Raw genomic sequence first — 18970 nt, 5'->3', positions numbered from 1 at the left:
TTTCTTTTCTTTTCTTTTCTTTTCTTTTCTTTTCTTTTCTTTTCTTTCTTTTCTTTAAGTTTATTTATTTATTTTGAGAGAGGGGGAGAGAGCACAAGAGGGGAAGGGACAGAGAGAGGGAGAGAGAGTCCCAAGCCGGCTCCGCACTGTCAGCACAGAACCCAACGCAGGGCTTGATCTCACAAACCACGAGGTCGTGACCTAAGCCAAAATCAAGAGTCGGACGGTTAATCGACTAAGCCACCCGCGCGCCTCTACTGGTACTCTTCTGTCAGGGGACAGATCAGGCCTCGGCCATCTTCTGGAGTCAGTCCTCTCGCAGCTCTCGCAAAGAGGTCAAAATTGTTGGTTGCTAGGTATTTGTTCACTCAACAAATGTTTACCAGCCCCAGCTCTGACCCAGCTTGTGTTGGCGCTGGAGATGGAGAGAGGAATAAGAAACACCCTTTGTGGTCCACATCACTGCCGTCTCTTGCCTCCCAAATGGTCTCTCTGCTTCCACTTTGTCCCCTATCATCTATTCTCTGTCTTGCAGTCGGGGACTCAGATCATGTTACTCACCTGCTTGACATACTCCAGGGGCCCTCCAGTGCTCATCAAATACAATGCAAACTCCTTACCACGGCTTAGGAACCATTTGGGTCTGTTGCCCTCTGATCTCATCCAGATCCTCCCACTTCTCGCTCCCCTAGGTCCACACTGACTTTTCAGTTCCTTGAACATGACACCTTTATTCCTATCTTGGAATATGATGAACTTACTCCTGCTGCAGGCCCTTTGCACACGATATACTTTGCCTAGAATACTCTTCTAGATTTTCTCTTGACTTGTTCCTTCTCATTTTTTAGATTTCAGCCAGGGGAAGATCTGGGTTTTTGCAGGACCCTAAAGGTTATACAATTTGGGAGGCCCTCTTGAAGAAAAGCTACCAAATTGCAAATACACAGTTAGATACAAGACCTAGGGAGGGGCCTTGAAATTTACACTTCATTGGCCTCTTGGTAAATCTTCCTCTGGTTTTGTTTATAGGTCACCTCCTCTGAGAAGCCTTCCCTGGTCACTCTATTTAAAGCAGCCCCTTACCCAATCTTCATCATGTCACTTTTTATTTCTTTTATTGAACTCATCACAATTTGAAATTATTGTGTGCTTTTATCTCTCTCCTTGTTTTTGTCTGTTTTACCTGACTAGAGAGTAAACTCTTCGAGAGCAGGGGGTTTGCCTGTTTTATTCCTGCAGTATCCCCAACAAAGTGCCCAGCACCCAACAGGATATCAGTAACTGTTGGGTGAATGAATGGACATTTTCTCTGCCCTCCAGGAGCTACTGTTTAGGGTGGCAGGAGGACAAACAGGCGATTTTGATGATATAAGAAGCTGTGAGCGATGGGAACTCAGAGGACGAGCACTTAACCAGGTCTAGGGGCAGAAAGCAGGGCATGAAAGAGGCAGGGAGGCTTAGGAGAAACTAGCTGGAGGAAACGGGGCCAGGGCAGTCTTCTTCTTCTTCTTCTTCTTTTTTTAAAATGTTTATTTATTTTTGACAGAGAGAGAGAGACCAGGGGAGGGGACAGAGGATCTGAAGCCGGCTCCACACTGACAGCAGTGAGCCCGATGTGGGGTTCGAACTCACGAGCCATGAGATCATGACCTGAGCCGAAGCCAGACTGAGCCACCCAGGCGCTCCCAGAGCAGTCTTTTTTTTTTTTTTTTTTTTTAACGTTTATTTATTTTTGAGACAGAGAGAGACAGAGCATGAACGGGGGAGGGTCAGAGAGAGGGAGACACAGAATCCGAAACAGGCTCCAGGCTCTGAGCTGTCAGCACAGAGCCCGACGCGGGGCTCGAACTCATGAGCCATGAGATCATGACCTGAGCCGAAGCCAGACTGAACCACCCAGGTGCTCCCAGAGCGGTCTTAAAGAGTGATTAGTAGGCAGCCGAGAGTGAGGGAAGCGTGAATAAAAGCACAGAGGTCTGAGCCCCCAAGACCCAGAAAAGACTCAGCAGTTACATTTTGGGCGATGTCAAAGGGTTCCATTGCTTCAAAGGGACAGCTGGGTCCTAAGTTTGGGATGAAGGCTAAGACAGTAGGAGTCACAGGATCTGAGAAGGCAGCAGAAGTAGGAAGAGCCAGGGTGATGGGTACTGGAGTCACTGGGGGCAAAGCTTTAGGCAGAGACAGGAGTTCAGCCCAAGACCCACCCCCCATCCCTCCACACACACACTGATTCTGGCCCTATATCTAGAAGGAAGAGGCCTCTGCTGGGCCTCCTATAGGGACCATGTGGACTGGGGAGCCTCTCGGGCCAGATAGACCTGATTACATCTTGTTACAGATTGGGTTCCAGGGAAGGTAACTGCGAAATGGAGATTAGCATGCAGGAATGTTTTTCCTGGAATATTTTTTTTTAATTATTTTTTTTTCAACGTTTATTTATTTTTGGGACAGAGAGAGACAGAGCATGAACGGGGGAGGGGCAGAGAGAGAGGGAGACACAGAATCGGAAACAGGCTCCAGGCTCCGAGCCATCAGTTTCCTGGAATATTTTAATGCAAAATTGAGATCCTATATAATTCTACCTATAAATACTTCACTATGTATACCTAATAAGGGATTAAAAATATAGAACCATAATATCATTATCACACCTAATAAAATTACCATTAATTTCTGAATTCCATCTGATACTTAGTCTGTGCTTGAGTTCTTCCAATTGTCTAAGAGATATTTTTTACAGTTACTTTGTTTTTTTATTTTTTTGAATGTTTATTTTTGAGAGAGAGACAGAGAGCGAGTGGCAGAGGGGCAGGAAGAGGGAGTCACAGAACTGGAAGCAGGCTCCAGGCTCTGAACTGTCAGCACAGAGCCTGACGCGGGGCTCGAACTCACGAGCCGTGAGATTATGACCTGAGCCGAAGTTGGACGCATAACCGACTGAGCCACCCAGGAGCCCCTTTTTATAGGATACAAATAAGTTTCCCACAGCATTTAGTTGCTCAACTAAGCTTCTTATCTTTTTTCTTTTTAGAGGGGGTGGGGTGGGATGGGTCGGGGCAGAGAGAGAGAGAGAGAGATTCAGAGAGGGAGAGAGAGAGAGAGAGAGAGAGAGAGAGAGAGAGAGAATCCCAAGCAGGCTCCATGCCCAGTGGAGAGCCAGACTTGGGGTTCTATCTCATGACCCTCAGATCATGATCTGAGCCTAAATCAAGAGTCAGATGCTTAACTGACGATGCCCCTTAAGATCCTTCTTTTTTTTTTTTTTTTTTTTTCAACGTTTATTTATTTTTGGGACAGAGAGAGACAGAGCATGAACGGGGGAGGGGCAGAGAGAGAGGGAGACACAGAATCGGAAACAGGCTCCAGGCTCTGAGCCATCCGCCCAGAGCCTGACGCGGGGCTCGAACTCACGGACCGCGAAATCGTGACCTGGTTGAAGTCGGATGCTTAACCGACTGCGCCACCCAGGCGCCCCCCTTAAGATCCTTCTGAAGTTGACTGGTACTTACTTTGTAGGCCCCTCTCTCCTCACCAGCCCCCCCACCCCTTTAAGCTTTAACTAAATAAACCAAGCGTCTCAAGTTCCCTGAGAACAAGGTCCATCCTCTGCTAATCTTCCGGGCCTCTGCACACGCTGTCCCTCTGCCTGGGGCTCCTCGTTGGGCTAACTCCTTCTCGTCCTTCAGCATAGGGAGGGGGTCACTCCTGACCCTCAAGTCTGGGTACGGGCGCCATTTCGGAATTACCCCAACTTCTGGAACCTCCACCATTCTAACACTCGTCACTTTACTTCTGAATCTCTCTTTTGCAACATGACCTGTGAGCCACTTAAGGGTGGAGACTGGGTCTGTTCTCTGAGGCCTCAGCACTCTGACCAGGGCTTGGAGCCAGTGAGTGCTTTGCCCAGTGGCTACATGAGTGAGTGACTGAATGGGTGAGTTGGGCTAACCTGTGTGTGTGTTCCATTCACATGGTGAGAAAATCTTTAAAAAAATCAATGAATGAAAAAAATTTTGTGATGAACAAAATACCAAAATTTTCTTTTTTTTTATTAAGTTTTTAATGTTTTTATTTATTTCTGAGACAGAGAGAGACAGAGCATGAGCAGGGGAGGAGCAGAGAGAGAGGGTGACATAGAATCCAAAGCAGGCTCCAGGCTCTGAGCTGTCAGCACAGAGCCTGACGCAGGGCTCGAACTCACGGACTGTGAGCTCATGCCCTGAGCCGAAGTCAGACGTTCAACCGACTGAGCCATCCAGGCACCCCATCAAAATACCAAAATTTTCAATGAAGACCCAAGATCAGAACTGTGCCAGGCAGAGCCATATCAGAACCGGAGGCAAAAGGAACACTCTGTAATACTGATTTTGAGTTTTCAAAAGATATTGCATTAAACATTATTTATCTTGATCAGTGAGGTTTTCAGCGTCTGCTTAAGATCTGCACTCAACGTGAGTGCCTCGCAAGCCTTACCCCAGTCCTGGTCCTGGTGGGAAGACTCTCTCAACAGGCCTGGGCAGGCGTGGCACAGGGGACTGGGCCTGAGGCGATATCCTGGATTGGATTCTTTGGCTGCAGAAAGACAGTTTCCAGTGGAGAGTTGCCCCCACCCCACTTAGCTGGAGCCTAAACCCAAGAAGAGGAACGGACTTACTTATGAGTGGGGTAGATGGTGGGGGTGAGTAGGGACATGACTTCCTCAAAGACCCAGAGCAAGCACACGCATTGCTCAGCCGTGGGGCTGCCTCCTCGCCTTTCTGAGGGCCCAGGAACAGGGTGCCCCAAGACATGAAGGTCCAGCAGGGGAAAGAAACAAGGCCAGTCTCAGATGGATGGGCATCTTGGGCTCAAAGGAAAGGTGGTGGGGGGAGGGAGGGGAGTGTGGGCTAAGATTGTAGAGCAGTGATTGTTTTTTGTTTTTTTTTTTAATTTTTTTTTCAACGTTTTTTTTTTTTTATTTATTTTTGGAACAGAGAGAGACAGAGCATGAACGGGGGAGGGGCAGAGAGAGAGGGAGACACAGAATCGGAAACAGGCTCCAGGCTCCGAGCCATCAGCCCAGAGCCCGATGCGGGGCTCGAACTCACGGACCGCGAGATCGTGACCTGGCTGAAGTCGGACGCTTAACCGACTGCGCCACCCAGGTGCCCCTGAGCAGTGATTGTTTTTAATTCAAGTCTAAAATTTTAATTCTCATATAGTTAACATCCAGTGTTATGTGAGTTTCAGGCGTACAATACAGAGACTCAACAAGTCTACATTACTTGGTGCTCATCACAATAGGTGCACTCTGTAATCCCCAGCCCCCCTTCCCCATAGTAACCACCAGCTTGTGTTTTTCTCTTTCTTTCTTTGTCTTGTGGCGCAGCGATTTAAAAATCTTCTGGTCTCAGGGCACCTGGGTGGCTCAGAACGGTTAAGCATCCGACTTCGGCTCAGGTCACAATCTTGCAGTTCCTGAGTTCAAGCCCTGTGTCAGGCTCTGTGCTGACAGCTCAGAGCCTGAAGCCTACTTCGGATTCTGTGTCTCCCTCTCTCTCTGCCCCTCCCCCATTCACATTCTCTCTCTCTCTCTCTCTCTCTCTCTCTCAAAAATAATTAAAACAGGGGCGCCTGGGTGGCGCAGTCAGTTAAGCATTCGACTTCAGCCAGGTCACGATCTCGCGGTCCGTGAGTTCGAGCCTCGCGTCAGGCTCTGGGCTGATGGCTCAGAGCCTGGAGCCTGTTTCCGATTCTGTGTCTCCCTCTCTCTCTGCCCCTCCCCCGTTCATGCTCTGTCTCTCTCTGTCCCAAAAATAAATAAACGTTGAAAAAAAAAATAATTAAAACATTTAAAAAATTTTAAAATCTTCCAGTCTCATGATCTCTTTCTATCTTTAAAAATTATTGAGGGCCCCAGAGAGCTTTTGTTTACATGGGCCGTATCCATCAATATTTCCCATATTCAAAATTAAAACTAAGACATTGGAAAAGTTTTTGTTTTTAGGTATAAAAGCCAATAACAAACTCATTCCATGTTAGCACAAATAACATTTGTAGCAAAAAATAGCAACAATTTCAAAACATAAATAATTTAAAGTAGCCTTGATTTAAATTTCTTTGCAAATCTCTTTAAGCATGGATTTACTAGAAGACAGCTGGATTGTCCTGTCTGCTTCTGCATTCAGTCCAGCATGGTATGTGTAAGAAAATCTGCCCTTGCACAGATATGTGTTTGTACAGGGAGGGATATTTTGGTGTCTTTTTCAGATAATTGATGATATCTTGATACTACATCAAAGCTCCACAAATGGTAGTTTCTTAAAAGTTAGTTGCAATATGGAAGCCCTGAATCATATCAATGAACTTTCTGTAATCTGTTATACAGCAGTGTATTGATTTGTTTTGGCCTTTGATTCTTTTTTTTTCTTAATTTTTTTAAATTTTTATTTATTTTTGAGAGAGAGACAGAGCACAAGTGGGGAAAGGGCAGAGAGAGAGAGAGAGAGAGAGACAGAATCTGAAGCAGGCTCCAGGATTTGAGCTGTCAGCACAGAGACTGATACAGGGCTTGAACCCACGAACCGTGAGATCGTGACCTGAACCCAAGTCGGATGCTGAACCGACTGAGCCACACAGGCACCCATTAGCCTTTGATTCTTTTACCTAGGCATAATTGAAACCTGTCTTCCTCTTTTGGAAAATATCCGTTCGCTAAGTTATTCAGGTCTTCCAAATACAGATCTTTCATTAATGGATTTTTTACAATTGCATTCGTTCATATCACCACCAGTCTCATCAGAAAATTCTTTAAGCATTAAGAAGCTGTCAAACTCATACTGACAAATACAATTTTCCCAAGATACCAGTTTTCTCGAAAATTCGAATTTTCTCATTGGCAACACATACTGTCATTTGTTTTCCGTGAGGTGGTGGGTTCACTTTGTTCATATTTGAGAAAGTATGATACTCAAGTTTGAAAAACCATAGTTTGTCAGTCATTTTTTCAAGTGGTAATGATGATCCAAAACAAAGTTCAGCTTATGACTCAATTGCTGAAGTGCTTTTCCTGAAGACAACCGCCAACTTCAGTCTGTGGCAGAGAGAGAGCGAGCGTGAGCAGGGGAGGGGCAGAGAAAGAGACACAGAATCTGAAGCAGGCTCCAGGCTCTGAGCTGTCAGCACAGAGCCTTACGTGGGGCTCGAACTCATGAACCGGGAGATCATGACCGGAGCTGAAGCCGGACGCTTAACCAACGGAGCCACCCAGGTGTCCCATTATTTATTTATTTATTTTAAAGTGTATTTATTTATTTTGAGAGAGAGAGCACGCATGCACAAGTGTGTGCCCACCAGCGGGGAAGGGGCAGAAAGAGAGGGAGAGAGAGAATCCCAAGCAGGCCTCGAGCTGTCAGTGTAGAGCCCAATGCAGGGCTTGAACTTACAAACCGTAAGATCATGACCTGAGCTGAAGAGTCCGATGCCTAACTGAGCCACCCAGGTGCCCCCAAAGGGATATTTCATCTATCTGTCTATCTATCTATCTAACATCTATCATCTATTTAGAGAGACAGAGCACAAGCAGGGGAGGGGCAGAGAAAGAGAGGGAGACACAGAATCTGAAGCAGGCTCCAGGCTCCGAGCCATCAGCCCAGAGCCTGACGCGGGGCTCGAACTCACGGACCGCGAGATCGTGACCTGAGCTGAAGTTGGACGCTTAACCGACTGAGCCACCCAGGCGCCCCGCTAGTTGTTTCTTTAAACTCGCCTATAAGTATCTTTCAAGCTTCTTCTTCAAGTGTTTCCACTGCTCCAGAGCTCCCAAAGAGATGGTTGTAATCAACTAGCCTTATCGCCCATTCTTTTATTCGTTGGTTCATGCTGCTGGGAATAGTGCTGAATAGACAGACAAGTTCCTTGTTCTCCTGGTGCTCAAGGTCAGATGGGAGAGTGTTATGAATCACACAAACACGAAGTGATCACAACGGCTCTAGGATTTACAAAGAAGTACAGGGAGCTCTGAGGCAGGACCGGACTCGGCCCCGTGAAGACCCCTCTGAAGAAGTGAAATTCAGTTAGGGTCTGAAACATGAGCTAGAATGGCCAGGCGGAGGTGGTGCATGGTTAGGGAAGAGGGTTCAAGGCATCGGCATGGGTGTATGCTTGCAGGCTGACGTAGGAAAGGTCTGAGCACGTTTGAAGACCCACCAGGGAAGTCCCATTTGACTGGAGCCTGGTGGGAAGATGGCAGGAGATAGGGATGGAGTGTGGCAGCTAGAGATCAGGGTTTGGGCCATCACGTGCCCCTCTTTTCAGTTCCTATAACCTACTCGGCTCTTTCCTGCCTCAGTCCTGGCCCGATGCAGATCCCTCTGCCTGAAACACTCTTCCTCGTTCTGGTCTTAAAGGAAACATCACCTCTTTTCTAAGTATATCCGTATTCCATAACAGCACCCCATTTTCTTTGTCTGGCAACTATGTTTGTTTACGCGGCTTTTGTCCATCTCCCCCATGAGACTCTTAGTTCTCTGAGTGCAGTTCAGCCACATTCACCCGGCCTCCCCTGTGCTTAGCTGCGGGCCCAACGTGCAGTTAGTGTGCAGCAGTATTTGGTGGAGGAATGGGTGAATGAACAAAGGAGCACAGAGGTGGATCCTGGCTCTATCCCTTGACAGCTGTGTGACCTTGAACAAGTCACATAAACACCCTATACTGTTTCCCACGCTGTAAAATGGGAATTTTACTTCCTATCTCAAAGGACTTTTTTGAGACTCAAGCGAGGCAGTGCATGCAGACGCCTAGCAGGGTGTCTGGCTCTGAGGGAGTGTCTTACTCCCAATTTTGTGCTCTCCTCACTGTTCTCTGATGGATGATGAGCCTTGGGCCTTGCTTAACCCCCTCCTCCACCCCTCACCCCCGCAGTCTCCATTCCACCCACAGTTGCAACACAAATATCAGAGAGATTTCCGGACTCATGTGGCAACACGGTGGGAGAAGCAAGAGAGGAGGTAGCAACTAGTTGTGATGGAGAGTGGATGGTGGCGAAGAGGGTGTTGGAAACAGACCAGACTTTGGGTAGTGGGATTATGCTTAGTTTAATCTTTCTTCTTTTGTTTTTTGGGTTTTTTTGTTTTTGTTTACTTTGTTTGAGAGAGAGAGAGCATGCACATGCAAGTGGAGGAGGGGCAGAGGGAGAGGGGGAGAGAGAGAATCCCAAGCAGGCTACACACCTAGCACTCAGCCCGACTTGGGGCTCGATCTCACCAACTGTGAGATCATGACCTGAGCCAAAATCAAGAGTCGGACGCTTAACCGACTGAGCCACCCAGGCGCCCCTGAACACATAAATTATTATTATCATTATGATTTTTAAAAGTTATTTATTTTGAGAGAGAGAGAGTGTGTGTGGGAGGGGCAGAGAGAGGGGGAGAGAGAGAGAGAGAGAGAATGAATCTTAAGCAGGCTCCGCTAGAACTCACAAACCATGAGATCATGACCTTAGCTGAAACCAAGAGCCTGATGCTTAACTGCTGAGCCACCTAGGTGCCCCCATCATTGTGATTTTTTATGGAAACTCTACCCCTAACATGGGGATCAGACTCACTGATCTCGAGATCAAGAGTCACATGTTTTATCGACCGAGCCAGCCAGGTGACCCCATAGATTATTTTTTATTTTTTTTAATTAATTTTTTTTCAACGTTTTTTATTTATTTTTGGGACAGAGAGAAACAGAGCATGAACGGGGGAGGGGCAGAGAGAGAGGGAGACACAGCATCGGAAACAGGCTCCAGGCTCTGAGCCATCAGCCCAGAGCCTGACGCGGGGCTTGAACTCACGGACCGCGAGATCGTGACCTGGCTGAAGTCGGACGCTTAACCGACTGCGCCACCCAGGCGCCCCTAGATTATTTTTTAATACAGAGAACATTTACCACCCAATTTTGTGTTTCAAATTTCATCAAGAGAAAAATATTCAGAAGCTGTTAGAAAAATGAACATTTTATAATATACATTTTCATATAGTTTATCATCAGAAATAGATGATCCAAAACTATAAGTCAAAATAAGTCGAAGAATAAGAAGGTATGCTTTAAAATGGAGCGTGAATTATTGCCATTCTTGCCATTAATTGCCATTGATTTCATTGAATCTCAGATGCTGTTTATTTTATTTTATTTTATTTATTTATTTAAAAAAATTTTTTAATGTTTATTTGTTTCTGAGACAGAGAGAGACAGAGCATGAGTCAGGGAGGAACAGAGAGAGAAGGAGACACAGAATCTGAAGCAGGCTCCAGGCTCCGAGCTGTTGGCACAGAGCCCGACGCGGGGCTTGAACTCACCAACCGCTAGATCATGACCCGGGCCAAAGTCGGTCGCTCAACCAACTGAGCCACCCAGGCACCCCTCAGATGCTGTTCATTTTAAAAACACACCATTATTTGCTTCAGAAAAAAAAAAAAATACTGACAATTAATTAGAAGATACCGCCGATCTTAGAGCTTTTTAAATGTGCAAAGTAAGAGTGTTGGAACTGATTAAATGAGAAAGTTCCCTTTTGATTCTTCATTAACCAAAATTCCTGTGTGATCTTCCAGGCCAGGGCAGGATTCTATGACCAGCTGTCCCTTCCACACATAGTGATGGAGCCAAGCGATTCTTCTCGTGTGGACTCTGAGTTTCGATACACCCTCTTCCCGATTGTTTACAGCATCATCTTTGTGCTGGGGGTGATCGCCAACAGCTATGTGCTGTGGGTCTTTGCCTGCCTGTACCCTTCTAAGAAACTCAACGAGATAAAGATCTTCATGGTGAACCTCACCATGGCTGACCTGCTTTTCTTGGTCACTCTGCCCCTGTGGATCATCTACTACTACAACCAGGGCAACTGGATTCTCCCCAGATTCCTGTGCAACCTGGCCGGCTGCTTCTTCTTCATCAACACCTACTGCTCCGTGGCCTTCCTGGCTGTCATCACGTACAACCGTTTCCAGGCGGTGACACAGCCCATCAAGACCGCCCAGGCCACCACCCGCAAGCGTGGCTTCTCCGTGTCCCTGGTTATCTGGGTGGCCATCGTGGCCGCCGCCTCCTACTTCTTCGTCCTGGATTCCACCAACGTGGTGCCGAACCAGACCGGCTCGGGCAACATCACGCGCTGCTTTGAGCATTATGAGAAGGGCAGCGTGCCTGTCCTCGTCGTTCACATCTTCCTCGTGATCAGCTTCTTCCTCGTCTTCCTCCTCATCCTCTTCTGCAACCTGGTCATCATCCACAGGCTGCTCACGCAGCCGGTGCAGCCGCAGCGTAACGCGGAAGTCAAGCGCCGGGCTCTGTGGATGGTCTGCACGGTCTTGGCCGTGTTCATCATCTGCTTCGTGCCCCACCACATCGTGCAGCTGCCCTGGACCCTGGCTGAGCTGGACATCCGGAGGGGCGACTTCCACCAGTCTGTTAACGATGCCCATCAGGTCACCCTCTGCCTTCTTAGCACCAACTGCGTCTTAGATCCTATCATCTACTGTTTCCTCACCAAGAAGTTTCGCAAGCACCTCACTGAGAAGTTCTACAACATGCGCAGCACCCGGAAGTGCTCCCGGGCTACCTCGGAGACCGGCACCGAAGTGGTCATGCCGCTCAGCCAGAACCCTGCCAATTGTCTCAAAAATTAGTCCCTGATTGTTGGGGCCAGGCCCAGAGGCTTATCTTCCACGGACATCAACTGACCCGGGGGACAAAAGGGTCTCTGCTGTGGTCTGGGCACCTCCTCTCCGGGCACTAGCGACCCTTTAAGTGTGGAGGCTACCTCACCAAGGTGGGGGTGACGGCAGGCCCAGACTGCTGGGAAATCCAGAATTTCAATGTGCCCCGCCAGCCACCTTTGGGCACGTGCCATAATCACCTTGGCTGATGACCTCACCTTGAGTACCTGAGTCTGATAGCTCTGTGGGGAGAGTCAGGGCCAGAGGCAGACCTTGGGGGCAGACTCTGAGCCACCCTGTTCACCCTACCAGGACAGCAGCGCCGAGCCAATGTGACCTGAACTTTTTGGCAACCACATCCTTTACCACTATAATGGCAGAGAAGGGGGGGTGGTTGGGGAAAGGGGGTACTCTCCTGGCCGTGTGGCAGTATCTCTGGGGAAAACTTGGAGCCAGGAGACTGCCATCTTGTCTCATTCAGAGGCACAAGGTCTTTGGGACGCTTCTTAGGGGAAGTGGCACAGTGGCACCTTTTCCAACTCATCCAACGACCCATCCTGAAAGGTGCCAGAGATGATAAGACGTGCATAGATCAAAGGCTAAGGTGGGGAGCTCGCCTCCTCTGTACGGGCCTCACTTCAGGCTTGGGTCGGCTCTGTGGGAGTGCGAGAGACACGAGAGCCGCATCCATCTGTCTGTCTCAACAGTGAACCTTGATGAAGTACCTCCCGTGGGGCAGCTACCCACTGGGGGTGGGCAAAGACCCCTCAAAGCCAAGTTTGGGGCATCCAGGGCACCGTGCTGCTCAGAGGCTCCCACGAGAAAGGGGACTTAGGCTGAGAAGTACCTGTGTGCGGGTGAGACCTCCACAGTGGGAGAGGCTTGTCGGGTCTCCTCCACCACCTTGCTTTCTGAGGGGGGGCCCGCCTCCTAATTTAGCTTCCAGAAGGTGAGAGGAGCAGCTATAGTCCCAAAGGCCAGCAGGCACTTTGTATTCTGGGTGCAGAAGAGAGGTGTCAGCTTCTCTTGAAGGTCTCTAGATGCCTGCTCATGATTTTCGGTGAATAGTTTCAGATGAGTCTCTTCTCACAGCCTGAGCACCTGTGGTGTGAATATGGCAGCCACAGACCCAGAGGCTTGGAAGAGCCTCCCCTGGTCTCCAGAGCTCAGTGATTCTCCTGAGACGTCTTCCTCCCTTCCAGCCATAGTCCTCTCATAAAGTGAAATCCTTATTTCCTGTCTATCGGGCTGAGTGTGATAAATGCCTCACACTGGGCCAGTAACCTGCTGGGGTCTGGGATGGTAGCTGTGGGCTGAACTTCACTGGTGGTGACGAGGTGGGTAGCGCCCCAGAGTCGAGCTCTGTGTCACACAGACCCAGTTTCAAGTCTTGGCTCTGTCACTTCCTGCCGCGGAACTGTAAGCTACATTTCCTACCTCGTAGGGTTGTTCTGAACCACGGATCCCGAGGCGGATACCTCTTGGTCAGGATGATTGCTCATCCCAGATGCCTCCTTTTTCTGAGACGGTGTTCCCCTTGATCCTCTGATAGGAGCTGAATGGATGAGACGTGGGCGTCTGGCTCCAGGGGGCCAGTCAGGTTCTCTCCCAGGAATAGGCAGTCAGCTTCAGGGGTGCTAGTTCGGGCCACTTACCTGAAGACATACAAGTCCGGAGCAGTGCCTGTGCGTGCGTGTCTACACGCGTGTGTCTGTGGGTGTGAGGTGGGGCGGGGGAGGGTGGGTGACGGCCGGAACATAATGGACAAACCGACCCCGCATGAAGATGGAAACGCACAGAGCAAAGCGGAGACCAGAGGGAGCCCAGAAGCCTAGAGTGAGGAGGGGCCGGTGCCTCTCGGCCTGCTGCCCTCCTCCTCCAGGCCAGGCCCTTCTCCAGGCCCAACAACATCTGCATTCCTTCTTCTGGGTCCCATGAGAGACCCTTGTCAGGACACATTCTTTTATTTTGCTCAAGCCTATTTGAATGGGTGTCTGCGACTTGCAACTCCTCTCTGAGAAAGATAAATGCTTGGATGTTAAAGCACCGTGTTTCTTGCGTTTCAGTCATTTGTGTACCCGCCTCACAACTTTTCAATATCCGTGTACCATCCGTCTGTATGTTTGCTTCATAAATAGTTTTCTCTGCATTGAGTCGCTTTTTGATTTTTTTTTTTTTAAGAGAGAGAGAGTGCGCTCGGGCACAGGGGAGGGGCAGACGGAGAAGGAGAGAGAATCCTAAGCGGGCTTCACCCTCAGTGCAGAGCCCAGCAGGCTCGATCCCAGGACCTGGGATCATGACCCGAGCCAAAATCAAGAGTCAGACACTCAACCGACTGAGCCACCCAGGCGCTCCTGAACTGAGTCACTTTTTAAAACTTAAATCTATTGAAAAGCATGTTTTATAACTAAATTATGTGAGAATGAATGCCACCTGCCACACATAGAAGATGAACATAAAACATAACCATTTATTTATTTATCTTAAATTGTTTTTAATGTTTATTTATTATTTTTGAGAGAGAGACAGAGTACGAGTGGGAGAGGGACAGAGAGAGAGGGAGACACAGAATCCGAAGCAGGCTCCAGGCTCCGAGCTGTCAGCATAGAGCCCGACGCGGGGCTCGAACTCATGAACCGTGAGGTCATGACCTGAACCAAAGTCAGACGCTTAACCGACTGAGCCACCCAGGCGCCCCTTAAAACGTAACTGTTTTATTTATTTATTTGTTTATTTATTTATTTAAAATGTTTTTTTTTTTAATTTATTTTTGAGAGAGAGAGACAGAGCGAGTGGGAGAGGGGCAGAGAGAGAGAGAGAGAGAGAGAGAAACACAGAAACTGAAGCAGCCTCTAGGCTCCAAGCTGTCAGCACACAGCTTGACGCGGGGCTCGAACTCATGAGCGTGAGATCATGACCTGAGCCAAAGTTGGACGCTCAACCGACTGAGCCACCCAGGCGCCCTTTAAAACATAACTATTAAAAAAACTTTTTAAAATGTTTGTTTATTTTTGAGAGGGAGACACAGCGCAAGCAGGGGAGGGGTAGAGAGAGAGGGAGACAGAATCTGAAGCAGGCTCCAGGCTCCAAGCTGTCAGCACAGAACCCGACGCGGGGCTCGAACTCATGAACCATGAGATCATAACCTGAGCTGAAGTCGGACACCTAACCGACTGAGCCACCCAGGCGCCCCAAAATGTAACTATTAAGATAAAAATGTTCTTGGTGTCCTGCCTCCAGTCCCCTCCTATGCCCTGCTGGCTGGCCTGGCACACTTTAGCAAACACGGCTGTGATGTGTACAAAGTGCACAGAGTCTGCATTCAGTAAGTGCTCAATAAAGAGTAAGTCAGATAGTTCTGACATGGTAATTTGTGACTGCCCTTTTGCTTCTCTCAGAATGTTGCCCCGACACAGAGGCCAGGGTCTGGCTCCCAGCCAGGGCCCAGGAGGGCGGGAGGAGTATTTTAGGGTGTAGCCCCTGCCGCAGCCCTGCTGATCTTCTCACCACTGGGAACACAGCCATCTTCACTCCCCTGTGACCTCTGCCTGGTTGTGACCTTCTCAGATGCTTTCTCTTCTTGGCCACGCCCAGGACACCTCCTACAGGTAGCCTTCCTGAATTCCCTCAGGGAAGGTAATTGGCTTCCTTCTTCCTGCATTAGGGCTGGGAGGGTCTAACTTTTGTATGTCTTTTTTTTCTTTTTTTAATGTTTATTTATTTTTGAGAGTGAGAAAGAATGTGAGTGGGGGACGGGTAGAGAGAAAGGGAGACACAGAATCCGAAGCAGGCTCCAGGCTCTGAGCTCTCAGCACAGAGCCCAATGTGGGGCTCGAACTCATGAACCGCAAGATCATGACCTGAGCTGAAGTCGGATGCTCTATCGACTGAGCCACCCAAGTGCCCCATTTATGTCTTAATTACTATGATTTTTGAAGTTTATCTGTTTCAAGGTCTGTCTTTCTGATCCTGGGGGCAGTATCTGAATCTTAACCATATATGTAATCACAATTTCTCACACAAGGTCTAGGATTGAGGTCTGTCTGTCTGTCTCCAAAGCTTGCTTCCCCAGGTTGGAGCATTGGCAGACATTTTGACATGTACATACACTTGTTTGGAAAGGGTTTAAGGAGGCGGTTGCCACTTCTCGGCCTGTACACTCTCCCACCTTGAAAGTATGCTTTTGTTTTGACCACCATTAAATACTTGCTTAAGAATAAAAGGGAAAGAAAGAAAGAAAGAAGAAAGAAAGAAAGAAAGAAAGGGTTTAAGGAGACTCTTGAGAGAGAGATGGGGAAGGAATTTAGTACATATCCTTTCAAAGTTCCATGTCCATATTTTATTTTTATTTTTTATTTATTTTATTTTTTTTTAAATTTTTTTTCAACGTTTATTTATTTTTGGGACAGTGAGAGACAGAGCATGAACAGGGGAGGGGCAGAGAGAGAGGGAGACAGAATCGGAAACAGGCTCCAGGCTCCGAGCCATCAGCCCAGAGCCTGACGCGGGGCTCGAACTCACGGACCGCGAGATCGTGACCTGAGCTGAAGTCGGACGCTTAACCGACTGCGCCACCCAGGTGCCCCTCCATGTCCACATTTTAAAAGAAATGTCAGGGATTTTCAGACGATCAGAACATTAGAACATTTTGGAGCTAGGAGGGTCCCATCCCTTCATCTCACTGAGGGAAACATGAGGCTCCGAGGGGCTACAGTGGTTGCAGAAATTACACAACACAAAGCTGCAGTGAACACAGAGCTGGCTGCTTGCCTGTGTCTTTCTCTTCTTGGTAACGGGATTCTGGGAAAAGCTGAATTGTAATTCTTTTGCTAAAACATCACCAACCAGGATTCCCAAGCCATCTGGCATATCCGGAAGGCCCCATCCTGCCCTGACCTCAGCTTCGCACCAGTGATCTCAGCTGGAGAATGCTGGTATAGGCAAGGGGTGGTCCCTCACCTCATCATGATGAGTCATAGACACAAGAGTGATAAGCGAAGGGCACAGTTGACCAGAACAGGGCTTGTTTAAGCTGGTTTTTACTTATCTATGTTATATTTGTGCTTGAGACCTAACGCTACAAACAGATATAACAAAACCCTCTTGTAAAACGCTTGTTTTTTTGTGCAGACTTAGTGTTGCTGTAATACAAATCATGTTTGCCTTGATATCCTGCTAGCAAGCCATCCTCCTCCCGACCCAGTCACCCATCCATCTGATGTGAAATGTGGGGTCCGGGAGCGAATGGTTAGGAAAGAATTCTTGAGACATTTTCAGTGCAAAAAAGATGGTTTTATTAAAGCACGGGGATAGGACCTGTGGGCAGAAAGAGCGGCACTGGGGTTATGGGCTGTGACTGATTATATACTTCCACATTGGGAGGGGGTTGAGGATAGTGTGAGTCTCTAAGGAATTTGGAAGCAAGGTTTCCAGGACCTTGAGGCGCTAGCTGTTGTTAGGACAAAGTCGTGTACAACTGTCTAGTAAAATCTTAGTCCTGAGACCCTTCAGATGTATATCAGTGGACCATATGCTTGGAGGATGATTTGCTAACATACGTCGTGGTGGGGGAGGGTAGAGATAAAGGAAGTGTCCAAAGGGATTTTTGTTTTTATTCATGACTTATTTATTTATTTATTTATTTAGAGAGATTGAGAGAGAGAGAGAGGATGAACGAGCAGGTGAGGGGCAGAGGAAGAGAGGGATTGAGAATCCCAAGCAGGCTCCACACTCAGCCCAACGCAGGGCTCGATCTCACCACCATGTGATCACGACCTGAGCCGAAATCAAGAGTTGGCTGCTTAATGCACGGAGCCACCCAGGTGCCCCTCCAAAGGGATTTTTATATGCTAAAGAAAATTTACAGGATCTGGTGGGCAGGCTACTGTGCCTTTTGCCTCCAGCAAAGTATTAGCATCGAGGCAGTTGAGTTCCTGGAGGAAGGTCACTCTGCCTGTCGCAAGCACTTGTCAGTGGGCTGTAAGTTGTAAGGAAATTTAGCTTTTCCCCTCTATTTCTTTTGCCTTTGTTCTCCACATCGCATTCATCCATGTATCCATTCATCCAGCTACCCAAAAATACACCTATAGAGCACCTATTTTGGTCCAGTCACTATGCTAAGCTGAATAAAATAAAGACTGAAGGAAAAGGACCTACTTTTTGTTGAGCCCAGATATTTGCTTGCCGCTTTCACAAGTCTTATCTCACTGAGTCCTTATCACCTCTGGACAGAGTTGGTCTCTTTGTGCCCATTTTGCAAATGGGGAAATTGAGGCTCGGAGGGCTTCAGGGAAGAGCTAGCAAGTGGCGGAATAATACTCAAAACCCAGATCTGCCTTAGTAAATATGGGTCCCTTCCCTCTCTCACCCCCTCCATGTGACCGTACCCTTGCTCGAGCCCCTTCAGGCACTGTCCTGGCTTTGGTGCGTGCTGGTGTTATCTCTTGAGGGGAACAGCCGCTGGCGAGGGCCCCGCCTTGCTGTTTCTAATTTCCTCTTTGAGGGCTCTTGTGCTCTCCGTGCAGGCTCAAGCCCCGGAAGCAATGCCTTTTCTCTGGGCTGAGACTCCTGTGGTCATTTAGGAGTGGTCCCGCAGGTAGATGGTGTACGTGAATGCAGCGTTTCAAAGAACTTCCGAAGCCAGAGTGTCACGGTCGCTAAAGCTAGGGGGTGCATTAAGTGGTCACGTGGATCCTGACATCTTCATCAGAGGAGCGAAAGGGGGCAAGGCTCAGCAGCGGCTGACCATGACTGCGTGCCAGGCACTGTGAGGGGGACTTCGCATCGTTACCTATGGATAAAACTGACTCTTCCCTCTGCCTGAATTACTTCTCTGCGCCCCCCCCGCCCCCCCTCCAGGTATCTATCTGTATGACTCACTCCCTCGCCTCCATCAAGAGAGTTCAGATGTCCCCTTCACAGTGACGCCTGCCCTGACCACTTTATTTAAAGCAGGAGCTTAAAGAGTGAAGTGATTCTCGAGGCCACGCAGTAAACAGCTGGGTCGGCCTGGTTCCAAAGGCCATGTACTTTTCATTCTAAGCACACTGACTCTGTAGACCGCTTTCAGGGCAAGCGAAAGCTTGTATCTTCCATGCGCCAGATGAGAAAAAAAGTATCGAGGAGGGAAATGACTGAATCAAGGTCACAGAGCAATGCCTTGGTAGAACTGGAATGTATGGACCCTTTCTTTTTTTTAAAATTTTTTTTTCAACGTTTATTTATTTTTGGGACAGAGAGAGACAGAGCATGAACGGGGGAGGGGCAGAGAGAGAGGGAGACACAGAATC

General features: G+C 48.3%; 1 protein-coding gene across 2 annotated transcripts in view; it reads left to right on the top strand.

Annotated features, from left to right (window-relative positions):
* PTAFR (platelet activating factor receptor) overlaps positions 1–13830 on the top strand; it is a 30745-nt gene extending 16915 nt beyond the window's left edge. For both annotated transcript variants that reach the window (XM_040466589.1, XM_040466584.1), the window contains exon 2: positions 10578–13830. In XM_040466589.1, coding sequence (XP_040322523.1) covers positions 10623–11651 — 1029 coding nt within the window. In that variant the 5' untranslated portion in view covers positions 10578–10622 and the 3' untranslated portion in view covers positions 11652–13830. The remainder of the gene's footprint in view (positions 1–10577) is intronic.
* The last annotated feature ends 5140 nt before the right edge of the window (positions 13831–18970 follow it).

Source organism: Herpailurus yagouaroundi, unplaced genomic scaffold (genome assembly GCF_014898765.1).
Source record: "Herpailurus yagouaroundi ecotype Mexico unplaced genomic scaffold, PumYag 77, whole genome shotgun sequence".
NCBI lineage: Eukaryota > Metazoa > Chordata > Mammalia > Carnivora > Felidae > Herpailurus > Herpailurus yagouaroundi.
This window is presented reverse-complemented; position numbering and strand designations above follow the sequence as displayed.